General features: G+C 50.5%; 5 protein-coding genes across 5 annotated transcripts; 2 read left to right on the forward strand and 3 right to left on the reverse strand.

The window, feature by feature from the left end:
• Positions 1 to 691: 691 nt before the first annotated feature.
• N7518_009297 (type 1 glutamine amidotransferase) lies at positions 692 to 1,693 on the reverse strand (the record flags this gene model as incomplete). The annotated part of the gene is made up of 1 exon (XM_057190224.1): positions 692 to 1,693. The coding sequence occupies one exon, from the start codon at positions 1,691 to 1,693 to the stop codon at positions 692 to 694; it is 1,002 nt and encodes a 333-aa protein (XP_057037880.1).
• Positions 1,694 to 2,910: 1,217 nt separating this feature from the next.
• On the forward strand, positions 2,911 to 4,279 carry N7518_009298 (TauD/TfdA family dioxygenase; the record flags this gene model as incomplete). The annotated part of the gene is made up of 4 exons (XM_057190225.1): positions 2,911 to 3,213; positions 3,271 to 3,536; positions 3,595 to 3,855; positions 3,916 to 4,279. The coding sequence occupies 4 exons, from the start codon at positions 2,911 to 2,913 to the stop codon at positions 4,277 to 4,279; spliced, it is 1,194 nt and encodes a 397-aa protein (XP_057037881.1).
• Positions 4,280 to 4,634: 355 nt separating this feature from the next.
• On the reverse strand, positions 4,635 to 7,453 carry N7518_009299 (anaphase promoting complex subunit 2; the record flags this gene model as incomplete). The annotated part of the gene is made up of 2 exons (XM_057190226.1): positions 4,635 to 6,902; positions 6,962 to 7,453. The coding sequence occupies 2 exons, from the start codon at positions 7,451 to 7,453 to the stop codon at positions 4,635 to 4,637; spliced, it is 2,760 nt and encodes a 919-aa protein (XP_057037882.1).
• A 573-nt stretch (positions 7,454 to 8,026) lies between these two features.
• On the reverse strand, positions 8,027 to 8,524 carry N7518_009300 (V-type ATPase assembly factor PKR1; the record flags this gene model as incomplete). The annotated part of the gene is made up of 1 exon (XM_057190227.1): positions 8,027 to 8,524. The coding sequence occupies one exon, from the start codon at positions 8,522 to 8,524 to the stop codon at positions 8,027 to 8,029; it is 498 nt and encodes a 165-aa protein (XP_057037883.1).
• Positions 8,525 to 9,630: 1,106 nt separating this feature from the next.
• On the forward strand, positions 9,631 to 11,540 carry N7518_009301 (sugar porter family MFS transporter; the record flags this gene model as incomplete). The annotated part of the gene is made up of 5 exons (XM_057190228.1): positions 9,631 to 10,153; positions 10,230 to 10,702; positions 10,754 to 11,099; positions 11,155 to 11,231; positions 11,295 to 11,540. The coding sequence occupies 5 exons, from the start codon at positions 9,631 to 9,633 to the stop codon at positions 11,538 to 11,540; spliced, it is 1,665 nt and encodes a 554-aa protein (XP_057037884.1).
• Between the last annotated feature and the right edge of the window lie 844 nt (positions 11,541 to 12,384).

The following is a 12,384-nucleotide window of genomic DNA, read 5'->3' on the forward strand; positions in this document are numbered from 1 at the left end:
GTATGAGCAATATCGAATACTAATAGTACCTATAACTATCGAGCATACGGAGAAAAATAGTGTAATAAGGCTGTTATCAGACTGCACTATCTATCCATACACTAGAAATGTCAAGCAAGTCACGCTCCACTTAAAATGACAAAGTGGAGAGCTTGCGAGTCGACCTCGGGAGACTTTGTTCTGGACAATGTAACTTATCGGTATCGCCTAGATTTCATGTAAGGCGCCTTTAGCTTCATGCAGCTTATTGTTATATTCCATTGTACCTTTAATTCCATCCGAGATCTCGGATCTAAGAACTATGACCATTGTACTTCGTAATTCGATTTCCAGCCTTGTTCAAACTTCAGACCGCATTAATCCCTTCCTGCAGACCAGCATACCAGCTGCGTGTCAGCCATGCAGGGTCCAACACGATCACGGTAACCTAGTATGTCGTCACTAAGGGGCTGAGAGCTGACGAACTATTATTGTAACTCGTAAGTCCTATTCGTGTCCTATGCTCAGTATCATCTGAAACCCTTGGCGGTTTGCCTTCAAGGGATTAACCTGAACAAACTCGCCCGCCGAAACGCCGAAACGAAATCAGCTTGGACACAATACTCAACAACTGATAGAAAGCATAGCTAATACCGTTTAAATACCATATATTTAAGCATCTTCACATCTACCCCGACCGTAAAAAAGACAATCAATTCAGCGGAGGTGTAATCATACCAGTATCAGTACCACACATAGAATCCACATCCTCCCCAGCAAAGAACAACAAAAGCGCCTCAGCAGCAGCCTTAGAATCATCATCATCCTCAAACCCAGGAACGCGCGAACGATAAATCTGCTCCAGATACCCTCCCACAACAGCCGCCGACCATCCCGCACGACGTCCAAACTCCTGCGCAAGTTCCCCAGTGGCAAAAGTATCTAATTCAAAGTGCCCCTGGTACGTCAGGACTCGGCCGGGGTTATAAAGACCCTGGATAGCGCACTGCGCACTACTCCCGATAATGGACCACGGTTCCGGCAGCGAGACTCCCGCATCGTCCGCGGCAGCTTCGGCCTCGGGTGTCGGCACCACCGCGTCGCCGTGAATCAGCTGGATGCGGAATGGGTGCTGAGCTGTGGCGCGTGCGAGAGGCGGGAAGTGCGCGGTAAAGGACGGCTGGAAGGTGATGGGCTGGATGCCCATTTCAAAGCCGGCGGGGGAGCGCTCGACGTGGAATGTTGATATTGGTGAGTGGATGGGGTTGGCGATATTGCTGAGGAGGGCTTGCGCAATTATCTGGTGCCCGAAACAGGAGCCGAAGAGTTTTATGTTGGGGTAGTGGGTGTGCACTGTTCGGATGAAGGATTGCATTGCATGGATCCAGGGCTGGTCTTCGTAGGCCGAGGATGCTGAGCCCGTGATTAGGATTGCGTCTATTGGACTCAGTGGTCCGGCGTGAGGCTCGGCTGGCGACTGAGGTTTGGTTCGTAGGGTTTCCAGAGGAGGCAGAGACCCGCCTACGGCATCGAAGGCGGTTACATGGATGGCGAGAGGTCCATTCTGGAGGGTTTCTGGGTTCTTATTCAGGCGTTCGGCAGCTGCTTGCAGGAGGACGCGGAATTGCGAGCTGTATAGACCCCGCGCTTTGTATATTGAGAGGCATGGAATGTCGGCGTCTAGCGCGGCCACGTGGATCATGCGTTGGGCCATGGGATTGGGTATCTATTCAAATAGAGGTATGTGCTAAACGAAAGGAATGTATAACTCTACAAATACAAAAAAATGAAACCTTCGATATCAAAGGGCGTTCGTGTCCCCACGCCCGATAAGGATTTGAGTAATCTGGTGGGGCATCCCAAATAGGAAAGCCAATCCTTGTCTGCAGAAAGCTGATGAAGAATAGCAAGACTGGCATCAAAAGAGATCAAAGTCATTGTTTGTATAGAAATGAAAAGCTGGGAGAATATCGCAAAAAGGAAAGAAGGCAAAAGATGAGATCGTGCATCCAAAGACCATTGATAGGTATCAAATCAAGAAGCACGAGAGCCGGCACGATATGCAATGTTCGAAGGCTAGATGTATGTAAGAAAGAAAGAATTTCGAGATATATCCAGGGGCATAGCGTGCTTTATCATTGCAACATTCGAACCTTGCGAGTTAAAATCAAGGAACGGATTACCATGTGCCCTCCGAAGCCCTAAGACCAACTACATTTAAGGTAAAACGGTAGAACTCAAACCTCTCGCCCGATAGATTCTCTGCATGCATTGCATGAGCTACAAGGATAATAGATCTGTCTAGAGCACTTCCTCTTTTGGAACAACCCGACCACCCGGCGCATGCACGATTGTCGGTACGATCGGCTGTGGTCAGAATATGTTGTGCTAGAGGACAATGGATAAGCTTAGTCTAGCGGCCTAGTCTATCGGCCGAGACTCTGACTGGCTGCCCAAGTGGATGTCAGAGATGTGCATGTATATCGAATATGTACTACGGTGGTGAATAAGTAGATCCTAGACTCCCCAGGTACCGTGACCTTGTTTCAATGTCAAGTACTATATCGCGACTTCACAACTAGTAATTTCGCACATTCAAAGTCTTTCTACATCCTGTTTATCTTCCCATTCTCGTCAATAAACGTATCTCGAAAATATCTTGAAGCCAAATTCGTGATCCCCCACTGCCATCACAACATCCTACCCCGCAAATTGCGCCATATCGGCTCTTCCACCCCCAATCAGCTTCACTTCTTTGGTGGCCGCACTCGTTTTGTTATACAAGAGCAATTATCTGATCTCGTCACGCCATATAATCCACTACATTGCTCACCGTCGACAATAGAAGTGACAGAATATAAATAAAAACTAATGGCCCTACATTTAGTGCTTCATCTGTACAACATACCTCCTCTCTAAAAATCATCCATAATGGCTCCCGCTGCTATCTCCCCCCTCCCAACTGCCCCTCATGACCTCAAGGGGCCCATCTCGTGGGATTTGTTCCCAGATGGATTGAAGACCACCGGCCAACATCCCCCGCTATACGACCAGCTCGTCCCCTTCGAAAAGTTCCCTAAAGAAAACACCGGCCCAACAGTCTGGAAGGCTGAGGAATACCGCGAGCACCCAGAAAAATGGACACATGTCTTCACCGAGGCCCAGATCGATGAGCTGAGCAAGGCATCGGATGCTTTCATCGCATCCAAGACCCCGCTGACCGGAATCTCAAAGGTGGGAACAATTCATATCTAGAAAACTAGAAACCCAAAACTAATCATGCTTCAATAGACCAACTTCGAACTCCCCACTCTCGCCGCCTACCTGCACGACCTGCGCGCAGACCTCATCGACGGCAAGGGCTTCATCCTCTTCAAGGGCTTCCCCGTCCAGAAATGGGGCAACCACAAGTCCGCCGTGGCATACATGGGTCTCGGCACATATCTCGGCTACTTCGTTAGCCAGAACAGCCGCGGCCACGTCCTTGGCCACGTCAAGGATCTCGGCGAGGACTCCACCCAGATCGACAAAGTGCGCATCTACCGCACCAATGCTCGGTGAGTTTCTCTAGTGAATGCGCAACAAGAAACGAACAATCAACTAATCCCTACCTAGCCAATACTTCCACGCTGACGACTGCGACATCGTCGGTCTCCTCTGCATCGCCAAGGCCCTCGAGGGCGGCGAATCAGACCTCGTCTCCTCCCACTCCGTCTACAACACCCTCGCCGCAGAACGCCCAGACGTCCTCAAGACCCTCACAGAACCAATCTGGTACTTCGATCGCAAGGGCGAGACAAGCAAGGGACAGGACGAGTACATTCGCACCAGCGTGGTGTACCTCGAGCCCGGCGAGAACGGCCGTGTCTACACAAAGTAAGCTCTCCCCCCACCCATATCCCATATCAAAATTTCAGCATCTAACAATAGAAACAGATGGGACCCGTACTACGTCCGCTCCCTCACCCGCTTCAGCGACGCAGGAATAATCCCCCCGCTGTCAGAAGCTCAGCAAGAAGCCCTGCGCGTGCTGGAAGCAACCTGCGTGCGCTTGTCGCTGCACATGATCCTCGATATTGGTGATATTCAGTTCTTGTCGAATGCGCACGTCCTGCATGCCCGCACCGAGTACACGGATCACGCGCCTCCTGCCCCTCGCCGCCACCTTATGCGTCTTTGGCTTGCGACGCCTGAGAGTGAGGGTGGCTGGAAGTTGCCCTTCTGGGATAGTGATGAGAAGAAGCGGGGTGGCATCCAGGTTGATGATCAGGTTCCTGTTGCGCTTTTGGATGCGGAATGATGCTCGCTTTGGTTAGGTCGTGGCTTATAGATTTGAAATGATACCTTTTTCTTCTTTTTCTTCCTTCTCTGAGATGTTTGGGATTGGGCTTTGGTGGGGTTTGTGTAGGCGGGGAGGTGGTGGGGCTCGTCTATGTATATCTCATGCCATAACAGTAACTTCACTAACATGTTGCATGTAGACAAGAAAAAGGGGCGCGTTAGAGAAAGACTAGATACTCCACGGCTTGGATCTACCTAATTGAGGTAATCTATCATTCGTAAATCATACATGTATTCTTTAATGGGTATTCTGTACATCGGTTCCAGCAACGCCAAAGATAAAAAAGCTCACATGCGACGCCCCGTTGCCCATGTTAATGCACGATCTTATAATTCCCCCCGTTAACAATCTCCAATTTGCCCTTCGAAACCATACCACTCAAAAACTCGCGCAACTCCTCGTTGCTGAACGGGAACCCGCCAGGAACAGCTATCTTCAGCATCATGACAATACGATTCAGAGCCATAGGTCCTTGATTCGTGAGCATGCCGACAATAAACTGCCAATGCACATTCATTTTCTCCATGGCAGCCGCCTCGGTGGATTCCTTCGCTGCTGCGGCGGCTGCTGCTTCGGCCGCAGCCGCTGCATTGGCCGTGTCGCCTGCTTCGCTATCCGACGCGTCGCTGTAGTCGCCGGTTCCGTGCGCATGGTGTTCCTCGTCTTCTGTGGGGAGGATTTCCAACACGCGGAAGGTGTCGCGGTGTACTTCAGTGAGAATGCGCTTACTGACCCAGAAGAGACAGGCACTGCGTACGAGGGGAACTGTCATCTCGAGCTCGTCGGCGAGTTCCGGAATTGTTCTTGTGGCGGGTTCGCTCGAGTCGGACTGGAAGGCATAGATTACGGTTGCTTGCCAGGTTGTCACTTCGTCTGTGAAAGTGTGGTTCTCTAGCTCCAACTCGACGGTGACCTGACCTAGGCCATTGCGCCATTTGAGCTTGCGCGAATCCTTGCGCTTTTCGAAGCAGGTCGCGTACCGCTCTTGCAGTTTGGTGATTTCGTCGGGGACCTTGAATTCTTGCTCTTGGAACTCCGGCCAGAAGAAGCGTGACAGAACCTTGGCGTGTAGTTTTCCGACACCTGCTTGCTTACGATATCCAGACAATATCTGGTCATTCCGCACGGTGAGGTCGAGACGTCGCGAGTCGGAAATATCTTTCAGCATCACTTCGCATGCCTGTAGTGCCGAATCGCCGAATCGGATCTTCAGGAGCTCTAGTACTGTAATTTCTTGGTCGTAGTTCTGGCGTTTCTGAATGAGGCGGTCTGCGAGAAGAGTCTGCATTTCCTTCACAAAGGTCTCCTTGGAGTCGAATAAGCTAACAAGACTGTCAATGACATCTGCACTCTTCGATTTTTTGTAGTCGGGAGCGGCATCAACTGGATCGGGCAGCCAGTACAAATCGTCATAGTCTAGCTCGCTCCTGTTGTTTTGCATAGAATGCTGGTGGACCTTGCTTAGCTCTGCTGCCAGTTCTGCCAAGTTGTCGCCGGTAGCTGTCGGTCCGTCGGCTGTCGCGGGGTCCGCCAATAGACCACTAACAATCACCTTGACGGTGTCATCGCGGTCTCTCAAGTACCGCCGGATCGGTCGAGCGATGCGATCTAGTAGAACACCCTTGGGGTCCAAAATATGGAATGCTCGAATGATTGAGATGTAAACCTGCAAAATCTCGACTGTAGAAGCACCGGGATGCAACAAACGCTGGAGCAAGTTAATAGAAAAGAAATGCGTCACATACATGCGTGCTCCAGACGAGTTGTTTGTGAAGCGTCGCAGATCCTCCACCGCCCCGCTGCTTACGGGCCAATCAACAACCACGTCGAAAAGCTCGCTGACTCGGAGCTTGCCCAGCCGAGCGATACCCATTGCTCGCCACTTCTCCACGTCCCTAAAGCTCACTTCCATGGCCCCGGATTGGGTTCCAGCGGGATCAGAATGGATGATGGCTAGAACTTGCGCAGCGAGCCGTGCATAGACATTTTCAACCCATTGCTCCAGGTGCTGCGGCGCAGTTGAGGGCGACTGCCATTCGCCGGCATATGCAGCACGAATGAAGTCTCCCATCATGATGTTCATCACATTGGCGAACACCTTCTGGGCCTGGTCACCGCCAAGTCCGACAAGCTGCAAGCCGTCGAGAAACGCCAAGAGCCGATCCCGTGTAAAGGTCACACAGTCATCTTCACCCTCGACCATCATGTGTAGTTGGGCTTCGGGTGATTCTTGCCTCCACTCTTTGTACGAGACAGAGTATGCCCGTTCCATCTCCGTTCCATCGAGACTCATTCTGTCCGCATCGGAATCTTCGTCCAGGGAATCAATGCCTAAGATAACCGCGGCATCTCGCGTAAGCTCTCTGGCCAGAAGCGGTGAAATCTTCTTCCATGGTAGGCTGTATTGAACTACTGTATGAAAGGCACGATGTAGTTGAGCCAATTGCCCTCCTCCTTGGTGGGGAGTAGCTATCAACGGAAGCAGATAGTGCACGACGGGTGCGATGTAAATTCGACGCGCAAGCTGTAAGCAGTCCACGATTGTCCGGAGCAGGCCTTCTTCCTCCGTGGACTTTAACATCTATAAGACCGTTAGCACGGACAGACCAATTGAATTCAAACGACACATAACGTCCATACCTTAGACAGGCCAGTCCGAAAATTGACTAGAAAATGCCTTCGAATATCATTCCCGTACCATTCAAACAATGTCCACGGAGAAGTTCGCATAAGATATTCCAGAGCCTCGGTCGTCTCCTTCGACGGAGGGCTGAGCCGGTTCCATTCTTTCAACGCCTGACTTCCATCGGTATTCCGGAAGCTGTAGAGCAATTCGAAGCCCAGGTTGGGCACAGATAGAAACTCTTTTACCGTCTGCCGCGCCTGGTTTAATGTGTCTTCCTCTGGGGATGCAGCGTCCGTCAATCCCCCAATCGTCGCGAATGAGGTTGGTTGCGAGTCTGTTTTGAAGGTTGACGAGGAATCGGTTGATTCTTGGAACGATGCGACTGGTGTCTGTTCGCGTTGGGAATCCGCGGTCGTGTTCGACGGATGAGCTTCGAGAGCCGCGGGGGAGAAGACGGAGCCGCAGACGCGCCTACGTCCCACATTGAGGGGTACGGTGGAGAGCATTTTGATCAAGGGACCTCGGACATGGTGGGATGCAGCTAGTGTGTCTGGTTGCTGCTGCGATCGTGTTCGATGGTGATGGTTGCCTATGTTATGTTGCGACGGATTTCATTGTTTGGCTGGGGAAGGTCACGTGGATGCTTTCTAAAGATTCAGCTCCACCGGTTCTGTTTACTTTGTTTTGTACGAAGTACGAGTGGATGGGATGTTTTGAATGTTATTGTTAATGAATGTGTTCAGAGAGAAGAAGGATATCATGCTCCTAGCAAAATCAAAACCAAGCACGAGCTGCTGTAAATTGCACCATCTACATAGTATGGGGTATCGCTCCGAAACAAACAGACAAGAGGGCATTGCGTATATACGAATCCAAATCCATAATCAAATCCAAAATCAAATCCAAATCCCAGCCAAGGTACACGGAAGGTCGACACTGGATTGTATCACCATAAACGCGTCCTACGTATTCGTCGAGATGTCCGGGGCCTGGGTGAGCGTGCAGTGTGCAACAGTGTTCCACCGAGGCGAGTGTAAATATCCCGAAGCAAGTGTGTATCCTTGAGTACCACATATCACTCAAGATTGAGTATCATCAACCTTCTCCCACTCGCTATCAGTGCTGCCATAGCCCGACCCATCACCAGTGCTGAGCCGCTTCTTAGGATCGCGCGCCGTGGGCATCAACCCGGACGTTGCACTCCCGGTCGCGACAGCAGCAGACTTATCGTCTATCTTCCTAGGGACAAGGACTTCGGTTTCTGTTTCGCTGTCGGCGCTTTCTCCTACAGCGGGACTCTTCCGCGTTTTCGCGTCACCCTCCGACCCTTGTTTTTCTTTCTCCGCTTCCTGCGCCTGCTGGGCCAGTCGAACCTCGGCGGCGAACCAGTTGATGGACCACCATAGTCCACCGCTGATGATGGACAGGGCGACGAAATGGAGGCTGTAGGTGGCTAAGAAGAGGACAAGGAAGATAAGCTGGAGTGCGGCGAAAGTGACGTTGGTCGCAATCAAAAGGGTTGGAGTGGGTCCTGGGGTAAAGATGCTCGACCACAGGTCTTCCATGAAGGAAGCCATGATTTCAAAGTGAAGTGGGAAGTCCGAAGGTTGCAGGTTGGGAGTGGCGGGGGAGAAGTCGGGAACTGGAATCCGCAGGGGGGAAAATGGTTACCGCAATGGACACCGCTCAGGTTGGAAAGTGGACAACGAATTCCGATTTTCTATCAAAAAGAGCTAGATTGTAGATGTTGGAAAGCCTGTTCTCCTCTTTTTTTCCCCGTGGGGTATCTGGTTTGATATTGACAAGGTATCATAGGGATTCTACTATTATACCTATTGTCGCGATTCATCCAAAGGATCCTATCATGCCTATGTCTTACTGTCTCACACGACACTAACTACCATCACGGGATAAGATCGGCTCACAGGTCACTTGACTTTCCGAGTGATGTCCGGCCCGAGGGTGTTAGGGCTCGGTTATACGGTATACCTTCGATGCTGGTATTGTCCAGAACATTCCATGTGATAGGTGATGGTGATCTTTGCTTGAATGCCCGAGTGTGTATGAACTAGCTATACCTATAGACACGAATACGAAAGACTGTATAAGCTTATCAATCTAATAGAATAGGAGCTAGAGCAAATCGGCTGTACGGAGTATGCCCTATGACTCCTTGGCCTATGCCTATTCCGTATGCAAGATATCCCGGTCCGGCCAAGCCACAAGAAATGTCAAGAATGGTTCTGGGGCTGAGAGAAGTCTATCTGTCAAAGGCCGAGTATAGGCCCAGAGGAAGACAAGCGTCCTTGTACCATGCCAATAGCCGCCACCAATTGACGACGTGCTATTATGTCTCTTCTCCGTGTTTTCCCCACAATCCTATAGCGCCGATCTTCCCCAAACCCGCTGGCCGAACCGCCTAGCACTCCGTCATCTACCCCAACTTGGATATCACGCCTTTGTCTCATTGGCCTTTTGGACCGGGGACCCCCCCAGACTTCCTATAGGTCCCGATATACGGAGGGAACCGACCTTGTACACTACCCCGGTTAGGTTACTGGGGGAAATGGGTATAAATATCGCCGGAATGCCTCCGGGTAGAGTTTGAATAGCAGAGCGTTCTTCCGCTTCAAAGAAACATAATCTTCAAGTTTCTTCAAGTTTCTTCCAGTTTCCATTCAAAATGACTGATGATATTCCTAAGAAAGATCTATCCGATGAACCAGTGGTAGAGGGCTTCTCTCACCATGCCGACGACATTAACTCAGACCGCGAGCCCTATGGCCCACCCGGTCTGCGCGGTCTGGTTGCCAGCCCATTCGTGGTCCTGTGTGCCGCCTGCTCAACGCTAGGTGGTTTACTTTTTGGTTATGATCAAGGTGTTGTGTCGGTGATTCTGGTCATGGACCAGTTCCTGACGGAATTCCCGCGGATAGATGAGCATAACCCGGGCTCGGGATTTGCGAAGGGATTGTTGACGGCCATGATTGAGCTGGGCGCTTTGATTGGTGCTCTCAATCAGGGCTGGATTGCGGATAAGATCTCGCGGCGGTATTCGATTCTCGTCGCTGTTGCTATCTTTACTGTTGGCTCTGTCCTTCAGACTGCTGCCATCAGCTATCCCATGTTGACGGTGGCCCGGCTGATTGGTGGCCTCGGAATCGGAATGTTGTCGATGGTTGCACCATTGTACATCTCCGAAATCAGTATGTAATTTCTTTTTTTTTTTCCCCTTCCTCACACACATATGACATGAATACTTATTCCGGTCTCTCCTATTAGGTCCCCCCGAATGTCGTGGTACCCTCTTGGTTATGGAAGAATGGTGTATCGTCCTCGGAATTGTCATTGCCTTTTGGATTACCTATGCCACACGATACATGGACGGTGAATGGGCCTGGCGTCTTCCTTTCCTGCTCCAAATGATCCCGGGCTTTATCCTCGCTGCCGGTGTATACGCTCTTCCGTTCTCGCCTCGTTGGCTAGCTTCAAAGGGTCGCGATGAGGAAGCTCTCGACAGTCTGTGCAGACTTCGTTGCCTGCCACCTTCCGACAGACGCGTTCGTCAGGAGCTCATGGATATCCAGGCCGAAGTGCGCTTCCACCAGCAAATGAACCGGGAAAAGCATCCAGAGTTACAAGGTGGTGGCACAAAGAACTCCATTCTGCAAGAGATTTCGTCGTGGGCCGATTGCTTCAAAAAGGGATGCTGGCGTCGTACTCACATCGGTATCGGACTCGGATTCTTCCAACAGGTGAGTTCTTTGAACGTGGAGATAACCGACACATGCTAATCATATGGATAGTTCATCGGTATCAACGCTCTTATTTACTACTCCCCAACCCTCTTTGCCACGATGGGTCTCGACACAAGCATGCAACTTATCATGTCCGGCGTTCTCAACGTCGTACAGTTGGTGGGTGTCACTACCAGTATCTGGACCATGGACGTTGTCGGTCGTCGCAAGTTGCTTCTAGGTGGCGCAGCCCTGATGGCCATATCACACATTGTTATTGCTGCTTTGGTTGGAATTTACTCGGATGATTGGCCGTCCCACAAAGCAGAAGGGTGGACCAGTGTGGCCTTCCTACTATTTTATATGCTTGCCTTCGGGGCTTCCTGGGGTCCTATCCCATGGGCACTGCCTTCCGGTACGTATCTTTATTCTCTTATGGTGTTAGACAAGCATCAATCTGACATTTCTAGAAATCTTCCCTTCTTCCCTTCGTGCCAAGGGCGTTGCGCTTTCAACTTGCTCCAACTGGCTCAACAACTTCATCATTGTAAGTTTCTCGCTACCATTATTCGGTCGCTCAGTGTGTCAAGCATACTAATTATCTCTGTAGGGTCTCATCACCCCGCCTCTCGTCCAAGACACCGGCTACGGTGCTTACGTCTTCTTCGCCGTCTTTTGCTTACTCGCCGGAATGTGGACTTACTTCTTTGTGCCAGAAACCAAGGGCCGAACCCTCGAGCAGATGGACCATGTGTTCAAAGACAATTCTAGCGAAGAAGAAAAGGCTAAGAGACGTGTGATCGAGAACGAGCTGATTCGTGCCCAGTATGAGAATGCGCACCGGGAGTTTGCATGAACCAATCTGTCTCGCCATGTATATAACAATTGAACACTAGCGCTCTCTCTCTCAGATACCCATTGTTTCACCTTAGCATAAATTAGGAAATTCTACGATATTATGACTTGCATGAGTGAAAAGCAAATAATTGATTATCCACCCGGTACTTGCCCAGCGTGGCGAAGACCCGAGCCGACATCCGCGAAAGCTTGAAAAGTCCGGGGGAACCTCTGATCCTATGTTGATGAAGTGCTTCGGTAGCGACTGTTGCGAGACTGCCAAAATGTTCTGATATATGGGGGTGGGGGTCTGTTCGCCTGGAAATCGTCGAAAGTGACGACATTTTTGAGATCGGTCATAGCTGGCCGTGTTGCTAGGAAGTGAGCAGCGCCGATGTAGTTGCAGCGTTTCTCAGGTTCCCTCCCTGTCCGGAATTAATTCCCAGTTACCCGTTGCCACCATGGTAAGCTACCATCCTACCATCGAAAGTTGATAGGGCAGAAATTTGAATGAACTATGGCCGGCGCAAGGCCATGCGATTCGTTAAGTTAGATTCCCCGAGGAGCTACACTTGTTTAGCTCTCTCCTAAGAGAAAAGCACAAACGTCAATATTGAGAAGGCAAGATAATTCAGTCCATGTCATGTGACTTACCATTCTGTTCGCGATGGAGGATTTTTTGCACGAAGAAACGCTATCACCAACCAAGAGCGAAAGTCCCAGCGAAACGAACTTAGCAAAGTGTATTTCTAATTTGACGATGTACTACACCCGATTTATTGGAATCCGCTATGTACCACTTTGACCCACTTAGAGTGGCCCACTCAGCACAACCTTAACTCAAAATAACGTGTCATTCCGAG

This window comes from Penicillium psychrosexuale (assembly GCF_028828465.1).
Source record: "Penicillium psychrosexuale strain IBT 29551 chromosome Unknown utg000005l, whole genome shotgun sequence".
In the NCBI taxonomy this organism is placed as follows: Eukaryota; Fungi; Ascomycota; class Eurotiomycetes; order Eurotiales; family Aspergillaceae; genus Penicillium; species Penicillium psychrosexuale.